Here is a 17,949-nt window from a genome sequence, read left to right as displayed (position 1 = left end):
ACGATTTATCTGACATATTTGTCAGGTATGATGTGCCAGTCTTAAAGTTCGCTGTAAATGCCAAGAGCCCATACCGATAGGTAACTCTTGCATCCTGCGACCCAACTCCCATTGCATTTTCCTCCGTGGCTTCACAGATTGTCAGCAGAAGAAAAACATGTCTGTCTTGAAAAGCTTGTTTCTGTTTGCAGGTTGCAGCTTTTCTGTCATTGTGAATTCAGCTCTCCCCCGCTGCCTAGTGAAGAGTGACAAAGTCAAAACCTGATAAGAACTTCCCAGGACGCGCTCCAGACAGGTGCAAGATGGTTACATGGCAGCGAGAGATAGGAGGAAAAGGTGTTGCCATGGTGACAACAGTCCACAGGGCCAGAACAGACTGAATCTGTTGTGTTGATTTGTTGGGAGAAACACTGAAGCCTGGAGATGTGTGCCGAAATCACTGAGTTTTGGAGAAGAGAATAGAACGCAGGTGAATCATGACCTCTGGCTAGTTTACATAATTTAATAAACATATTACATATTCAGACAAGCACTAAGAAACATCTTTTTTTGTATATATTACCAACCAAATTTACAGAAAAAATGTTGGTATTTGTTCACACGTTACATTTGCAAGTATTATGTTGGGTATACATTAGAACTACCACTTTTTGTGTGACTGGCAGTAAATGCAGCTGTGTCTCACTTAAAACACTTCAACAATCCTTGCGCCAATATTACAGGGAAAGAAAAAACATGTACCGGCATGAACTGTATAAGTTACGAGGAAAATTTATTTTATTTTTCAAATATTTATTTTAATATAAAACATGACTCTTTGGGGATGTTGATGAAAAAATTATGTTTTTTAATATGCATTTACCATTATTATTTTGAGCTTTTGCAATGTCAGAAAAAAAATCATAAAAATCCCATCTCCAATATCTTAGCATTGATTTAAGACATTGTAATGCCAAGCAGGCCTTAATTTTAGATTGATGGATTTAGTGCCTTTTAAGACTTTTTAGGGATGTGTGGGAACCCTGTGGGTAAAAAAAATGCTTTTTGTGCCACTATCAAGGAAGAAAACAAGAACTGCTTTGCTAAAAAAAATAAAAATACATTTCTTGGCAGGAAATGCAGTAATGTCTTGATAAAAAACAATCGCTTCTCGTAGCACTGTCTCAGCAGGAAATGAAGCCATTTCCTGGAGAGAACTACTGCTTTTTGTGCCACTATCCTAGCAGGACAAGCAGCAGTTTCCCCACAAAACACTCACGTTTGGATCCTAAAAAGCAGCTGAAGGTAAAGCAATGACCTGCTAAAACTAGTTTTGTTTGCTGGTCTAAAACAGTTTTCTGCAGCTTGGCAGGCATCTCACCGAGGTGACATGATATGTATAAAACATGGAAATGTGACATATTTGGGGTTTACAGAAATGTAAAATGCTGACATTGTCTTCTGGTGACACGGCTGAAAATACATGCTGCATAAAGTAAATTTCTGTTAACATTTGCCATAAAGGCAGAACAAAACCTAAAATAATGATTTTTTTTAGCTTGATTTATCCCTAAAAACAGCCCTGATTTTATTTGTTCAACACTCAAAATGATTGTAACCACATGACGACTGACAATGTGCGAAGCGGCCAGCAGCACACTGGGAAGGAATCTTTAAATGAGGAGATTTACCACATGCTCTATTAGTTTTTCACCCGGAGCGAACCCTAAAGGACCTAAACACCCCACATACAGTCTTCAAATAAATGAACTGGACTCACTCACATATAAGATGAGCTCAACCACTGATGAGTTGCTGGGAAACAATTAGTTGGAAGAGCCTTCATGAGGGGTGAATCCGAAAAAAATAATGGCAGCAATCCACAAAGCCTAAAATTCTCATTAGTCATCCTGCAGAGAGTTGTGAATGTAATTAAAAGTTCCTTCAGCGCTGTGTGAACCGGCACCTTGGGAACAGGGATGAAAAAATTTGTTAACATTTCAATCCAAGGGGTTTATTTTGTCCCTGCTACCTCAACCCTTTCTGTAGAAGCTCTCCTTGCTTTCCAAAATATGTGGCTTTGTCTGAAAATACATAGTGTTCCCTTGGGTGCAAAATCACTACAAGATTTTGTTAAGATATTGCCCCAATTAAGCCATCTCATACAAATTTAGAAGATTGGAGCTCATAAACACACATTATCTTTTTTGCTCACTGCCAAGCTCTGCAACGCAATAAAAGTGCACAATAAAGCCGATTAACTTAGACTCAATGCCAGAGCGTGACACTGAAAACAAGAGAAGCAGGAACGAGCTGTGCAGCTACTGGAGGGAGAATAATAACCAGTGGAAGTGTGCAAAATACAGAAAATAAATAATATATTTACTTTTTCCATTTTCAAAGGCAAGGAGGGGGTTGTATTATCAAGAAGAAGCAATAAGGTACATTAATATTATTTCTTCAGGTAGCAAGATATCTGTTTGGGAGATCTTCTGAAGAGCATACAGAAATGTACTACCTACAATGGCAATGTTAAGACAGCGATGTGACACAGTCAAACTACTTAAAGCACTGCTGTTATAGTTACCAAACCATAAAACTTTGTCCTTTAGGTTTAGGTCAGGATTTAGTCTTGCATAAATGTGGAAGATAATTGACCAGAAGAACTGAAATTTAAAATGATTAAAATGACCTAAAGTGAAAACAGAGTGGATAATCCAAGGTATGACCTTGAACACTGGCATTGACACTTGCTTCCAAACAATAATCAGTTTGTTTCTTCTGCGACAGACGACACAATGCTGCCTCTGTCGAGCATCTTAAACACAAGAATACATGTTGGCGTTGTACATTTCTGCAAACCATGAATATGTTACATTTGTACTTTGAAAAAAGGAGCATTATTAACCAATTCAAAATAAATACTTCAGTCTGAATGTTATCAAGTTTAGCACAACTGCTTTGAAATTTGAGCTGAGAAAACTTAACTCATTTATTTGTTACTGACTGAAGTAATTATTTAAGTTAGTTAACAATTCTACATTTTCAGTGAGCAGATGCAATGAAACTTTACATTTCAATAAAGGAACACATATTAATATCTATCATAATTACATGATTAAAATTAGGGTGAAGAATTATTATATTTTTAAGCACCTTTTCAGGCCATTTCCTTGTTTGTTTGTTTTGACTTTCTTTTTCTTTGTGCTGACTTTCAGGCAATTTCCTTAATACTAAACTAATTTCTTGATCATTTTTGGGTCGTTTATTCTTAAGTTGCCTTCTTCCCAATTTTTTTCTAAGAAATCAAGCCAATTTGGTAGAAATACAGTGATGAGTCTCTAAAAAGCAACCTGTTGTGTTTTTGTTGGTCTTGAGCAGCGGTCCGCACCCTGGCTTAAGTGCCACGCCTCCACCTTCCCCTTGTCCTCCCAATCTCAAAAGTCAGCTCATAAACTCTGTCACATAAAATATGTTGACATAAACGCATGAAACATATAAATGTAATGTTGCCATGTTTTGTAGAAACGCACAATGCCAATATAATCTCCTGCAGACTGGCCTGAGTCTGGCCTATGATTTTGACAAGTCTACCTACAAAATCCTGATTTGAAAGAAAAAAAAAGATCCAACTGTTTCATTTCTCTGTACTATTAGTCCTTCAGACATGTCCACTTTGAAAGTGTCACTATGAAAGGCAGCTGGAGTGACAGAGAAGGTTTGGCCGTTGCCATTTTATCTGTTTGTTTAGATTTTATTTGAAACGCTCAACAGTTTTAATGACATATCTTCAGAGGGCAAGTGAGGACTGTACATATTTGTAATGAGTGTTTAATGAAAGCTCCCAGTTTTCAGAAAATGACAAGTTTCATAGCCCTTTCTATCTATTTGCAATCCCCTCTTCTCATTCCCCTGATCAAACACCTTGAAAGATAAGCTGACTTTTAATAAATTGGCTACAGGGGGAGAGAGAGACAGAATGAGGAAGGGAGAGCAAAGAAAAAAAAGTAGAGAGAGAGCGAGAGAGAGAGAGGGGGCAATCGAGCTTGAGGCTTATTAGTTCCACCAGTTCATATCCTCCCTCTAATACCTGCACTGTTGTATCCTTTGCATCTTAAACAGGGCTGTTTGCTTTGGGCTAAAACTTGGGTATTGCTTGATCATGCGGGTAAAAGAAGCTCACATATGCACACAGTTGGGTAATGCAATGTGTGTGTTTGTCTTTCAGCAGGTGGTCTATGCACCTGCTGCAAGACAGGTAGGGGAGGAAGTAAATTAAAGAGAAGTTTTGCGTGTATGTGTGCAGTCGGCCTGCATACAAACAATAAAAAAAGACACAAAGGGATGGAAATGGAGTGCTAAAGCAAGAGAAGGAACTGGAAGAGACACAAAAAGGTAGAGGGTGGGAAAGGTTGAGAGAGAGACCACTTGATAAAGTTTCCACCTTGAGTGTGTGAGGAATAATAATGACTCCATTATGTGAGAAAAGAGAGTGTCAAGGACACCGCCATCATCACACAAGGGAGCTGCTACCATACTTCCAACAGAGCGAGGGGAAGATGTGAGGTGGTGTGACATTAATGACATATTCCTGAGTAGATTTCTCTTTTTGTATGCATGGCTTTCCCATTTTATGCTTCTGGGTTAGACACAATAGACGTGTGCTGAAAGCATTTATTAGACGCCAGAGCAGCTCATGGAAGAATGAGATCGACTCTCGATCATGCATAATATGGAGCACCATCAGAGAGTAAAAGGTGGCGTATAAGAGATGTGTAGGTTATAGCGTAGGTGACGCTGAGTCAGAGGGAAAGGCAGATCTGAATACATATGTCAGAGAAGGCTAATTAACACAGCAAAGCCTGCACGACTCCTCGAGAGAGAGAGATAACCTGGCGCCGGCAGGAGAGAGCTCTGCAAAAAAAACCTCAAGTGTATGTACGAGTTTGTGCTTGTTTGTTTATGCATACACAAACCTCGCCTGTATTAACATTCTGCCCTCGGTGCTAAATGACCCAGCACATAATTACTAACTCTGAAATCCAGATGGCGAACAGAGAAAGCATTTCTAATCTCTCTTTTTTGTTCTGCAGGTGGTAGGTACACGGAAAGGCTGTAGAGTAGCTTAACTAAAACTAAAATTTAACAGTAATATTTATGTTGGGGAAAAAAAAAAGTTTCATGCTAAAGCTAACCCAGTTGGCCACCAACGTCATCAGGTATTAATTGAATTTGGGTAACCAAAATTTCAGGACAAGACAATGACTCAAGTCAACAACGATTTGACATGGAAGCCTGGCGACAGATGATGTTCTGATGGTTTTAAGTTGTGTTGTTAACCCTTTGAAATCTGGGCAAATTGGCTTGATTTCTTTGAAAAACACAGGATGAAGGCTGAGCAACTTAAAGAAATGGCCCAAAAGTTAGCAAGAAACTAGTCGACAGTACAACAAAGTATTTACATATGTACAACAGATTGGCCAAATTCCCCCGTCATGTGCTACAAGATCTACTTTTCTGTCAGACCACTTGAATTACAACATGCTCAAAATGTATGACTGTAAATTTTTGTCCTATGATCCCAAAATAAAACTGCCTTCCACAGCTATAAACAGACTGATTAGGAAAAATGGTGAAACAGTTAAAGTTAAAGATAAATGTTGAGCTCCTGCCACTCTACAGTAGAAATGCAAATTTGACTAAACTGACCTCATACAACTGAACTGTCAGTATTTAGATTTTTATGATACAATAATTTCATAATTCAACTGTACACATTTTGAACATGATGTGCAGATGAAGGGCTCTGGGGGTACCTAAATATGACAAGGTTTCAAACTGCAGCTAAAACACACAAAAAAATGCTAAAAAGGGAAAAGCATCAATGTCATGATATTCTCACCTCTTCAGCAAACGCATACTTGATGGACAAGGGCAGCGCTTCACAACAGCAAGTCCACATCAGTGTAATGATTCAGGGTTTTGAAGCGTTTACAGTCACACCGCACAACACAACCGTGTTATCACTCAGAAAAATGAACAGGGGAACTAACCAGCCATCAATCTGTCTGCGGTTAGTAATGAAACAGAAATGTGTGCATCTAGAGAAATAGGCAACATGCAGCACTGACAGTTAAGCACTTGTGAAGGCCATAAACACAGCACTGAGGTACGGCCAGTGTGCGCATCTGAAATAGATCTAAAATAGAGGGGCAATAAAAGTGGATATCAAGGTGGTGTGGGAAGCATGTATTTATGATGGGGGTGAGAGGCCACGATGAAAAAGTTTCTGCACAACGAGGAGGGAAACAAGAAAACTGTGTGAGGGAGAAAGATGTCTGGGCATGCAGCAGTTTGTTTGAGTAGTCATTTTAGCATGACATGTCGGTCCTGTCTGGCACTGTCTCTCACTTTCACTTCTGCTGTGTGTCTTTATGTTGCACTCTGTTGCCTTTTCACACTTTAGCCTTGTAAGATACCAGTTTTCTTCACACGTACATGACATGAAGACGTCATTTGTCTGTCCTCCAAAATGACCCGCATGATCTTTACAGAAACATGTCATGTCTTCAGAAGTAAAAAAAAAAAAAAAAAATGAAAGAAAACCTATTATGCTCATTTTTTAGGTCCATAATCAGGGTTTCCAGCACGTTTATTAATGTGTTGCGCACCGCCACAACATCAGCATCCGCCACCACATAAAAATGTAAGGATGCACGATATTGGATTTTTTTTTTACAGAGAATCAATATGCTGACATCAACTCAATTGCCCAATAATCAATACCAATATCGCTATATATACTTTTTCGACTAATTTTAGCAACCATCAAGTCTCTTCTGCAGTGGAATTAACATTATATCATGCATGCAAAATCTCACAGTGATGGCCAACCAGCAGATGGAGGCATGAAATACAATGTATGTAATATTCATTCATTGTGCATAATAAGAAAAAGCATGTCAGCTGCTTCCAATAATTCATTATAAGGCCAATATCAGCCAATACTGATGACTTGCCAATGTTATCGTTTATCCCTATCAAGATTTTCTAGTTTTGAAACTGCCTCTCTCTCTCTCTGTTTTGTGGCTGAGCACCAAACGCAGTGCAAAGTGCAACACAACCGTCATGAATTCATATACTTTTAGTGTTATCTATCATTTTTCAAATCTGCTTTGGATGAAACAGGCTGCATTTGGGTGGAAACCACACACACCACAGTCTAGCGCTCGGTCTAACCTGCGTAACAGCAGCAGAAGAAAGTCTGTTTTCACTCAACTCTGCAGCCCCTGCTCCTCTAATCTAGCAATTTTGTCTGATCAGCTTTGATCCATCAGACCATAAAGGGATCGAAAGAGAGTCTTGAGTGCGATAATCGAACTTTTTGTCTCTTAATTCACCCCGCAGCTCAATGAAAAGTCATGAAAATGTATTGCGCTGCATACATGGACATGCTAAATGTTTAGAAAAGGGTACACACACATACACACACACACAAAATAAATGCCCCTGATGTTCCAGCAGGAACATGATCTGAAATATGGGAGATATTGACAATCTCAGACTCCAAAAGATAAAACTACATGTTAACATCATCAGCATGTAGCTAGATGCATTTGAGTGGTGTACTAGTATCACTAGCTTGTGCTTTGGCTCAAAAACTTTATCATTGCACATCGCCCTCTCTTTTGAGTGCCCAATTGGTACTACATGTGTGCAGCTCTCATCAGAGAGGAGAGGAAAGTAAGATCCCTCACTCCTTAGCTACTTCCATCATCAGCTTCAGAAAAAACGTGTCTTATTCTTATTTTACCAGTTGCTAGATTTAAGCCACTAACCCGACACAGCATTTTACTTGCCCTCAGCAATTGAGCAATTGGTTATTGCTGAGCCCTGACTGTCCTTCCACCTTTGCTTCTAAGAAAGGATAACCATCCTCTGCACGACTTCCATGTCATTGAAAACGTAAACAGGGTTGTTTTCAGCATTTGAACAAACATCCCGTGCTTGTGATTGTCTAATGAGGATAGTCTCGTTCCGCACCGCTCATCTGAATCTATCCATCCTTTATCTCCTGCATCATTTCCTCCCTCTCCTTCCCTATCTCCACCCGCCTCCTATCCACTTCTGATTACAAATAATAATCACCATGTGCGATCCATCTGTTGTTGGACAAACATCAAATGGGCGATATCTGCCAAATTCGTTTGGCGAGACATCACCTTCAGCTGGGAGGGTGAGCCAGAAGCAGAGAGTGTGCTGGGGCTGTCACAGCAGATGCTTTCAGGCAGTCCGGCCTGCACTCATCGTCCTCCCTCTCTGTCCTCGCATTCCCATTCCCGCACATCTGCTCTGTCTGGTCCTCTTCCAACCTCCTCCTTCTATCCTGCCCTTTATCCCCTCTCCCCTCCCCTCTGTCCCGCCCTCGCCTTATAAACCCATTAGCTGTGGCACACACACACACACACACACACACACACACAGCTCTGTTATGTAAAGGCCGTGGTTTAAACACTGTATAGAGACTGCAGAGGGAGAGCTGTGGCAATAATGCGGTTGCATCCCTAGAGCAACCTTCCTCTGAGTCTAATAGGGTTATAAATAGTTACGATATTACTCCCTTGTTCATACATAAGTAACTTCTGCCATGCAGTCAGCTGAAAACTAACAGCAAGACGACTGATGGGATCACAGGAGAGGAGTCGACTTTCAAAAACAAAAAAGATTCATGGAAACCAATGGGATGTTTGGAAAATGTTATGAAGGCATGAACATAAGGACGCCAAATGTTTACATGGACTACTCATATAGACACATGCAACCTCATGTGTGCTTCTGTCTTTATAGACGATCCTGCCAATGGTTTTACATGTTTTTCATCCTCTTTGGCCCGCGCTATGCATGTAGGTTAACTGCTATGTATCAAACTAAACGCCCTTCATAAACTATTTAAAACCAAAATCATCACCTTGCAGTTGTAAGCGTCCGTGAACCAGGCAAGTTGCAGTTTACATCCATGTCTTTTTGTGTGACATGCTGACTTCATATGTGTATGAATTCTTGAGTTATGGTAAAAAACATGCTTCATGAGGTCATAGTGACCTTTAACCACCAAACTCTCATCAGTCCATCTTTATGTCCGAGTGGGCGTTTGAGCTAAATTTGAAGACATTCCCTAAAGGGGCTCTTGAGATATGGTATTCACAAGAATGAGACGGCCGGACGGACAGATGGACAACCCAAAAACATAACGCCTCTGGCCACGGCTATCGCCAGTGCAGAGGAAGTAAAAATGTTTCTATAATCAATAAAAACAAAATTTAATTTACAAGAGATAGTTGTAAACATTCTGGCCTCAGCCCAAATCTAGGTGGGTCTGGGGCATGCACCAGGAGTTTTTCTCCCCAAAGTTGTGCACTATTTTACAAGCCTTTTCAGATAACAGAATGCCTAAAACAACTGCGCATCATTTGGGAAAAACACGATAGTTGCCAAAAAAAAAGTCATTCTGTATAGCCGACATCCAGTTGTGTTTCTAATTGTCTCTAACTGTCTTCATCATTCTGAAACCATAACACAGCAAATGTTGAGGATGGCTAAGCTTCACGTCTGCCACCTAAAAAGAGGATAAGTTGTGGATACTAAAATATAGCGTAACAAAAGGACCATAAGAGTCAGAGAAAGACTGTGATTCTTTCTATGGTCTTGCTTTTCGAAACACATTTTCAAAACAATGTCACATTATTTTTTAGGCTGATGTAGTGAAGAATTTGTCATAAAATTCATGAAAACAAAAGTCACAAACTTTGACTCAAGCTGATCTTAGACCTGCTTTGTTTCAACACCTCTGTGCATATAAACAGCGATTTAAAACTGAGTCCTGCATCAGCCATCATGATTCTGGCAGTATTCTCCGAATCTAGCAGACTGCCGAGCTGTTTAGTAGTTGTTAATGAATGTTGTAATTCAGCACGGGAATGAATACAGATGAGACTTTTTTTGCTCCGTTTGTTTTATCACTTTTAGCAGTCTCCACCTAGCCCGTGCAGGTGTACACAGCAAGCTTCCTCCATACAGATTTTCAGAACCTCATTACAGCAATGCATCATTTCTTTTTTTAATATGAAATGTGCCTAATGTTCTCTCAGCACTCATTACAATAAATAAATAAATAAATAATAAAAAATAAAGCTCCTCTTTGTGTTGGTGTGGATTACTGCTGCTAAGTGTGGTTAAGTATGTTAAAGAGCAAATCATCTGTCACAGTCACACTACCAATACCAGTGTGTGATATTAGTATTGCAGGTGTATAGGGTACTAATATCCCTTTGAAACTTCCCTAATACATCACTTACATTAAGACAATTATTCTTTATATTACAAGTTTTACATATAATCTGCAATTGAGGCATTATCTTCTTAAAAATGTGTTGGTTTGCATACATTTTCAGAACAGAAATCTTAACATTGGTTAAAGCCCATTTTAAAACTTCAAATTTTGGACATCTCTTTTTATTATTTCATAAATAAGAAAATACTGTCATGTTTTTCAGGAATAAAATGTCTTTCTTTGACTGAAATGTTGGGTGTACGTTAGTTATGCTGCAGTGGGGATTTCTTTTCTTTCCTTTTCTTTTACCCATTTTGAGAAAATGGTCTTTAAAGAAAGCATTATAAAATCTATACATTTTTAGACCAATAATAAGTGAATAGGTAATAGTACAATTTTTTATATACAGATCGCTCCTTTACAAGAATTTGGACTAAACCCTATTTTTAAGGTTTTTTTCTTTCCTTTTTTTGCAGCTAAAAATGTAACGCTTTAAAGGTTTTTCTGGCACAACATGATTTGAATGAAACATTTCAAGTTGATTACTTCCTTCCTTGATTACTTCTTATTTGTTATGTTTAAATATGCAAATGACACATTTTCTAATTAAATATGCTCTTTTTGCATACATTTACAAAACAAAAATCTGAACTACAACAAACACCTAAATATGAATTTTGAACTTTTCCTTTGCTATGTGATGGAAGCAAAATAGCCCAACATCTTCATATTGACCAGTGCTTGAAAAATCTATGTTTTCACCTTGGAAGGGTCACCTTGAAACACTGACATTTCTTTTCACTCATTCAGTCCCTTCCTGCTCTCTTTTGTTTGTTACAGAAACCCAGACAAGGGCCTTCAGTTCTTGATCTCTCGAGGCTTCATCCCAGATACACCAATCGGCGTTGCCCACTTCCTGCTACAGAGAAAGGGCCTGAGTCGACAGATGATTGGAGAATTCCTTGGAAACAGCAAGAAGCCCTTCAACAGAGATGTCCTAGAGTGAGTAGTGCACTATATTGCCTCAAACTGCTTGTCATGAGGTGATTCTTCTCACTAATCCCTCCAATTGTTTGGAGATCAGGGGTCAGGGTCTACTACAGGACTGGATTCAATAGAGGTTTTAACACAAGAAAAATCCTCAGCTTTATTGGTCACAATACAGTGGTTGTAAGTCGTGTCAATACTTGAGCCAACAGACAGGGGGATTCATACATTTCTAACTATCTTGGGTCAAATGATTCCCTGAAACCTAAAAATGAAATGTCAATCATAAGTTCAGTCTCCACTTGTGTCAAAACTGATGTTTTTGCAGACGTTGACATTGCATTATATTTTCCATCATAGTAAACAAACTGAAAAGCTGAAATTAGAGTGTCATGATCTAACAAACAAGCCCTTCATATGACTCTTCAAATTGTAAATCTAAGATGATTTGCTAGACAGAATTCGTAGGAGGATGACAAGCCGATAAGACGGAAATAAAAATAAAACCCTTTCCTGCCCTTTTTTTGTGTCCCGGCTTCTTTTATCACATTGATGTGAAAATCAGTTGCTGCTGTTTTAAGCATTATTCTATCAGACAAGAAGTAAGAAAAAATACATTTAGCTGTCATCTGATAATGTAAATATTGTTTTTGAGATATCATAAACAACCTCATCAGAACAGGGAAAGTTTAGCTCCTGGTCTGGTCTGGTCTGTTTTTTTTTTCCCTGAGATTTTGGCCAGTGCAATCTTTTAATTAGATCTAAACCACAGTGTGGATCAAATGATATTCTCTATTTTCTTAAGTATAAAGTGCTACTGAGCGTGTGGTGTATGAGAATACAATCCAAGCATGTGAAGAAGTTGTGTGTGATGTTTGTGCTAACTTGTGTGTATTCACGTCTTGCTTTTATAAACTTGGAAGTTGATGGCAAAACATGAATGAGGGCAGCCGCTGTGCAGTACTAGTACATACTGTATCAACTTAAAGGCCCAAACTACAGTTGATGTACACTGCTCTCAAAGATCTAATTGGTTTAGTGGTGTCTAGTGACAGTCTACGGGTTGCAGATTATAACCAACTTAAACTTCTCCTGTGTGCCAAGTGGTGTTGGACACTGAAACCAAGTTTTTTCCTATTCCCCAAAATCTAATCAGCTCATTGTTGAATCCAAATGGACATTGGTGCCAAATTTTAGGAAACTCCCTTAAGACCATCTTCAGATATTGCGTTCACAATAATTAGATAAAGTGGCAAGGTGGCCTTGACCTTTGACCACCAAAATCTGATGAGCTTATCCTTGAGTCTATTCGACCCTTTGTGCCAAATTTGAATAAAAAATTCCCTCGAGGTGTTCAAGATATATTGCATTCACAAGAATGAGACAAATGAGGTCACAGGGACTTTCACCTTTGATCTTTGACCACCAAAACATAATCAGTTCATCCTTGAGTCCAAGTAAATATTTGGGCAAAATTTGAAATAATCCCCTCATGCTTTTCTTAAGATATTGCGTTCACAAGAATGAAAAAGACGAGATCACGGGGACCTTCACCTTTGAACCATGACCACCAAAATCTAATCACCTCATTTTTGAGTCCACGTGGGTTTTTGTTCTAAATTTGAAGAACTTCCCTTAAGGCAATCTTGAGATATCGCATTCACAAGAATGGCCGGCTGGACAGCCGAAGGGACGCACAGACAACCCAAAAACATAATGCCTTCGGCCTCAGCTATTGCCAATGCCAAGGTATAAAAATGGTAGCCCTTAAAATGACATCATAAACTACAGTTTCCGACGAGCAGACATTTAAAGAATAAAGTGTGTCGTGTTGAAGATGATGCAGTTTCAAGTGGCAGCCTTACGGCCATCAGCTCAGAATCCTGTCTACACTGAGGAGGTACTACTTAAAGTGGAAAACGAAAAAAGAGTGCAGAACCTGGTACAAAAAGAGTCGATCCAAACCATGCAGTGGGAATGAGGCATTAAACCACCAGCCTGAGGGCCAGAGCTGACCTTTTATCTATCCAGCGATATCCTGACTTTTAGTCCTTAGTATGGCACAAACATTAAAACTTTAGATCCTACAATCTCCAAAATGCAACTATCTTTTTCTATGACTGTCTAGTCCAAGCCCAGATGACCATGAAAACATCAAGTTTATATTCTCAGACTTTTAAAAACCAACAACAAAAAAACACTTCTTTATAGCCACAAAAGACAGTATAAAACTCTTTTCACAGGCTGAGTAACACTCCTCATTATAAGTAAACTGACTTTTATATAGAACATTGGTGTAGTTTTCCCTTTAACCTTCCCTTTGTTTTATGTGGAGTCATCATGCGGTACAATCTGTTCTTTACATCAGCATAAAAATAAAAAGCCAGAAGAAACAGATTTGTTTAGAGATGCCCCGTTCTTGTGTTACTCATCAAATAACTGTGAACACGCTACACACACTCACATGCACACATGACTCACTTCACCCCGTAAGTTTCTTTCCAGGTCATTAACCTGATGGCATTATTTGCTTTGAAGCTGCAGGTCTTTTTTTTTTGCCTTTCTCTTTTCAATCTTTCAACAACTACCTTACTTTATCTCAGTAATTGTCTTTCTTTTTTATTCTGTCACATTCTCTCATTCACCAATTATCTCTAGATTTGCATATCAACCGGAGGAGGTACCGCAGATCTTTCTTTTATCCTCCCTTTTGTCCAAGTTATCAAACACGCTTTCAGTCTTTGCAAGGTCAGACATACAAGACACAGCACTCTACTCAAGTTGTTCACCTCAGGCTGCCCTCATCTAATATCCATATTTCCCTAAATGGACACCATCACGGCTCCAAATACTTTGTATTAACAGGATTATGCTTTTAGGGCTTCAAACTCTGATTCACAGCGCAGATACACTTCAGCTCAGGTGACACTGGGATATACGGACATATATTTTCCTACAGGGCAGTCATACAGCCACACTGAGTGGAAGCGATGTTGAAGACGGACATGATAGAAGAGTGCGAAGTGTGCGTGAGAACACTTTCGATAAAGTGTAGTCACAGGAGAGCGGCTGAGGGATTGCAGTGTAATGTGAAAATCACTCATGTTGATTTACAGAGCCTGAACGTGTGTGTGTGTGTGTGTGCGAGATAGAGTGTGTGAGTAAAAGCATGCGACTTCTGTTTGTGTGTGTCATCTCCTGTATTCCTGAATCTTCCTCCTCTCCTTTTAAAGTTAACGGTACCTCGTTCTCTTCGCATTTCTTCCAGCATAAACAACAATAGTTAAAACGTCTCGAGTCAATTAAGCCAAATTGTGGTTATAGATTTGGGTTCCAAGAAATGTGGCACCCCGAGGACTCATTTACCGATAATGTAGTGTACTTGTTTAGCAGGAAAAATGGGATCTGTTTTCAGTGTGTCATCTACTCATTGGCTGCTCAAAATATGGTTCTATCTGACGTTCTTTTTTTTTTTTTTTTTTTGCATTACCTGCCATCGCAGCTTTGTAAACACACAATTTAAGCCTCGCTATGCAAACAGATGAGTCTATCACCCTGCCGGGTACTGTATACAGATCGACAAAGTCTATGAATAAGAACAGCGCTTCTGTATATGCGCATGTGTGTTATGTTCGAGTGTGTATGAAGTGAAGGAGAGGGGCTGATGTACTTGGGCTAGAGAGCATCTCGTCTGACGTTACATAAACAAGGAGTGACAGCCGGGGAAGAGGGGAGAGGGAGAGGTGGTGGAGCGAGGAAGTGAGTCATGAGGAGGGCGATGAGAGAGGCTCGACAGTCGAGAGAGTTGATCAAGAGGAGGATCAAGTCAGAGTCTGTGTGCACTATAAGCTTTACCTTTATGGAGCCTTGCGTAGGCCTTTCTGCGACGCGGGCACGGTGCATGTGTTTTCCTGAGGGGATTCTGGTTTCCTCCCAGCAGAAATACGCAGCTGCAGCAATGATGATGCCTGTAACAGTAAAAGATGAAGTAGTAGCAGCACTGACAATTATAGAAGTAATTACAGAAAGTAAACATCTATCCAGCTAGAAATTTATACTAGTGGCAGTGTCTTTTAGTGCTGTATCGTAGGCACAGGGAATTGCCTAAGCTTCTTGAAGGCGTTTCACCTATCATCCAACTGGCTTCTTTAGTTCTGAGGAAGCTGAGCTGAGCTCCGACCCCCGCATCACACCACGCACCATAACCGAAAATGCAGCTTGAGACTGTTTTTTGTTATTTAGAGAAGTTATGACCACTCATTTCATTTCAGCTCAGACTTCTCGCAACTAAAGTGCACGGTGCTCGGAGAAGACAGCGGTGCCGAACTTACCTCAACAACGCCACTACAAGTGCATTAAAATCCCCACGTGTAAAAAGCCAACATGGCTAATTCTTTAACAAAATGCAATCCATGCAAAAGATATGCTAATGGAATAAGGTTCATTTAGGTGACTTTGATACAGGCTGCACCAAAGCAACAAACACTGGAGAATATTCTCTTAAAGCGACAGAGGCATTTCCTCAAGACAGCGACAAGGTCTAAATTATCAAAAAGATTAGAGACAGGTTTGTTATTCTATATTTTATTATTTTAAATAATGAATAAATAATAATATAATCACATTTTGTTAATGGTATTTTTTATTGTTTGCAGGCTCTGCCGTGGTTTTATAATGTAGTACCAGTGCATTAGTACTGTAGACTGACTCCGTTCTGCTGGGGCAGCATGTGTCACAGTCAAGTACTCACCTCATTAACTCGCTTTGTTCACAGTAATCCATCTTCATGTGGTGTGTGTGTACGTGCATGTACACCAGTGTTTCCTGTAGAACAACAAACAGATAAAAAGATCAGAAGTAGAAGGCGATGTCTTGACACCGCATCGTATATTAAGGATCACTGCATACTGTGTACATGTGCATACTATTGTTTTTTTTAAAGGATTTTCAGGATCAACAGCATTTTCTTTCTTTTAAAAGTGCTGTCCATAACCATCTATGTGCTCATAGTAACAGGAGATTATCTTGAACTAGTGTGGTTTGGAGTACCACATGAAAGCCGATCCCAGTGCTGAAAAAAAATGACTTTAATTTCATAGTTCGATTATCATTCCACTTTGTACCTCGACAGAAGACCTCACATCAAAGCGAGGAAAACTTTAAAACCTCCCAACTCGCTCCCAAAGTCACCTTTCACTTCAAAACCTCATTTCACCTTCAAATTGCCCATGTTGTATTTATCCCCCCTGAACTCATTGGACGGGATATTTTGCTTTTTTAATTAAAGTCATTAAGCTGGGGTTGTCAGGTAATAGGAGGATTTTCTGCTCTGAGGGATTGTATGCGTGTACGTGTGCAAGAGTGTGTGTGTCTTGGCAGCTGTGGCATGGAGGAGATAGCCAGGGCCCAGTCTTATCCCTGGTGTCCGTGCGTGGTTAATACCTGCAGTAAGCAGAGTGGTGGTGTGACTAGGAAGCGGATGAGTGGACTTTTATCTTGGGTGTCCATCCACAGATCCGCCACTGAAGGTGCAACCACTACCATTGTGTTGATATATTGCTATAAATTTTTATATATTTTGCACTAATACACACTTCCTGCAGCCTGAGAAAAGTTCAATTTCAGACTTTTTAATGCCATTTGAAATTAAGTCCAGTTTTACAAAACCCAAAATTTAGGGGGAAAAAAAACAAGAACCCACATCAATTACTTAGGGTTTGGAACAATTTTGTCCAAATATTTATTGTAACATAAAACTTTTTTGGTCAAGTTTAAAAGTTAGATGATCTACTTAAATTGCTGGAGATAAAAAGACTGAAACCTTCTAAAGTGGAAAATATATATTATGATAAAAGTATCTATTTGGTTTGCATTGAAAAAAACATTTTAATTTGTCATTTGAATATGGTAAATGTGGTTCCTCTATCCTTACGAATATCCTCCATCCTTTGACTTTTGAAAGATCAGCAAGAACCCTGCAATATCTGATCCTCTTCTCACTGTGCTCAACAGCTGTGTGGTGGATGAAATGGACTTCTCAGGCATGGAGCTGGACGAAGCACTGAGGAAGTTTCAGGCCCACATTCGTGTCCAGGGAGAAGCCCAGAAAGTGGAACGTCTTATCGAGGCCTTCAGGTAATTATAAAAGTGGTAGATGCTGTGAGAGTCTGGTTTTATCTTGCAGTTTTCTCAGTGGTATTTATAAGGGGAGCGCATTAGCTGCCATTCACACAGATTTCTAACCGTCCCCTAAACATCAGTGATTGTCAAATTTTAGCTGAACCATCAAGCTTTGGATTTTGCTTTGAAGCAGTGTTCATGCTCGTCATACTTACATACGTATACAAGGAATACCTACAGTAACTCGACGCTGCAATCCCAGTGTTGCTTTCTATTTTTTATACCATCTATGTTGATCATCAGCTGGTATGGACGCAAACATTTTGCTTGGGACACGTCAATCTTGCAGCACAGTGCCATGTAGCCATCTGCATATTAACGAATTGTTCTAAAACATGTTATCTGCTAGCCACAGTTTCATTTCTGCTGGCAAAAATCTGCAATACACTGACTGGCAATCCAAATACAGGGTCATCCGGAGTAGGCAGCCATCACTACGCCCCCTTTTGGGGGAAAACAAGCAAGACGGCAAC

General features: G+C 39.6%; 1 protein-coding gene across 1 annotated transcript in view; it reads left to right on the top strand.

The window, feature by feature from the left end:
* The window catches only part of LOC121961330 (IQ motif and SEC7 domain-containing protein 3-like), a 120,681-nt gene that overhangs the window by 75,292 nt on the left and 27,440 nt on the right, over positions 1 to 17,949 (top strand). Inside the window, 2 exon segments of the mRNA XM_042511276.1 lie at positions 11,150 to 11,311; positions 17,309 to 17,431. Coding sequence (XP_042367210.1) covers positions 11,150 to 11,311; positions 17,309 to 17,431 — 285 coding nt within the window.

This window comes from Plectropomus leopardus, chromosome 22, assembly GCF_008729295.1.
Source record: "Plectropomus leopardus isolate mb chromosome 22, YSFRI_Pleo_2.0, whole genome shotgun sequence".
Taxonomy (NCBI): domain Eukaryota; kingdom Metazoa; phylum Chordata; class Actinopteri; order Perciformes; family Serranidae; genus Plectropomus; species Plectropomus leopardus.
Note: the sequence above shows the minus strand (reverse complement) of the source record. Positions and strands in the feature narration are given on the sequence as shown.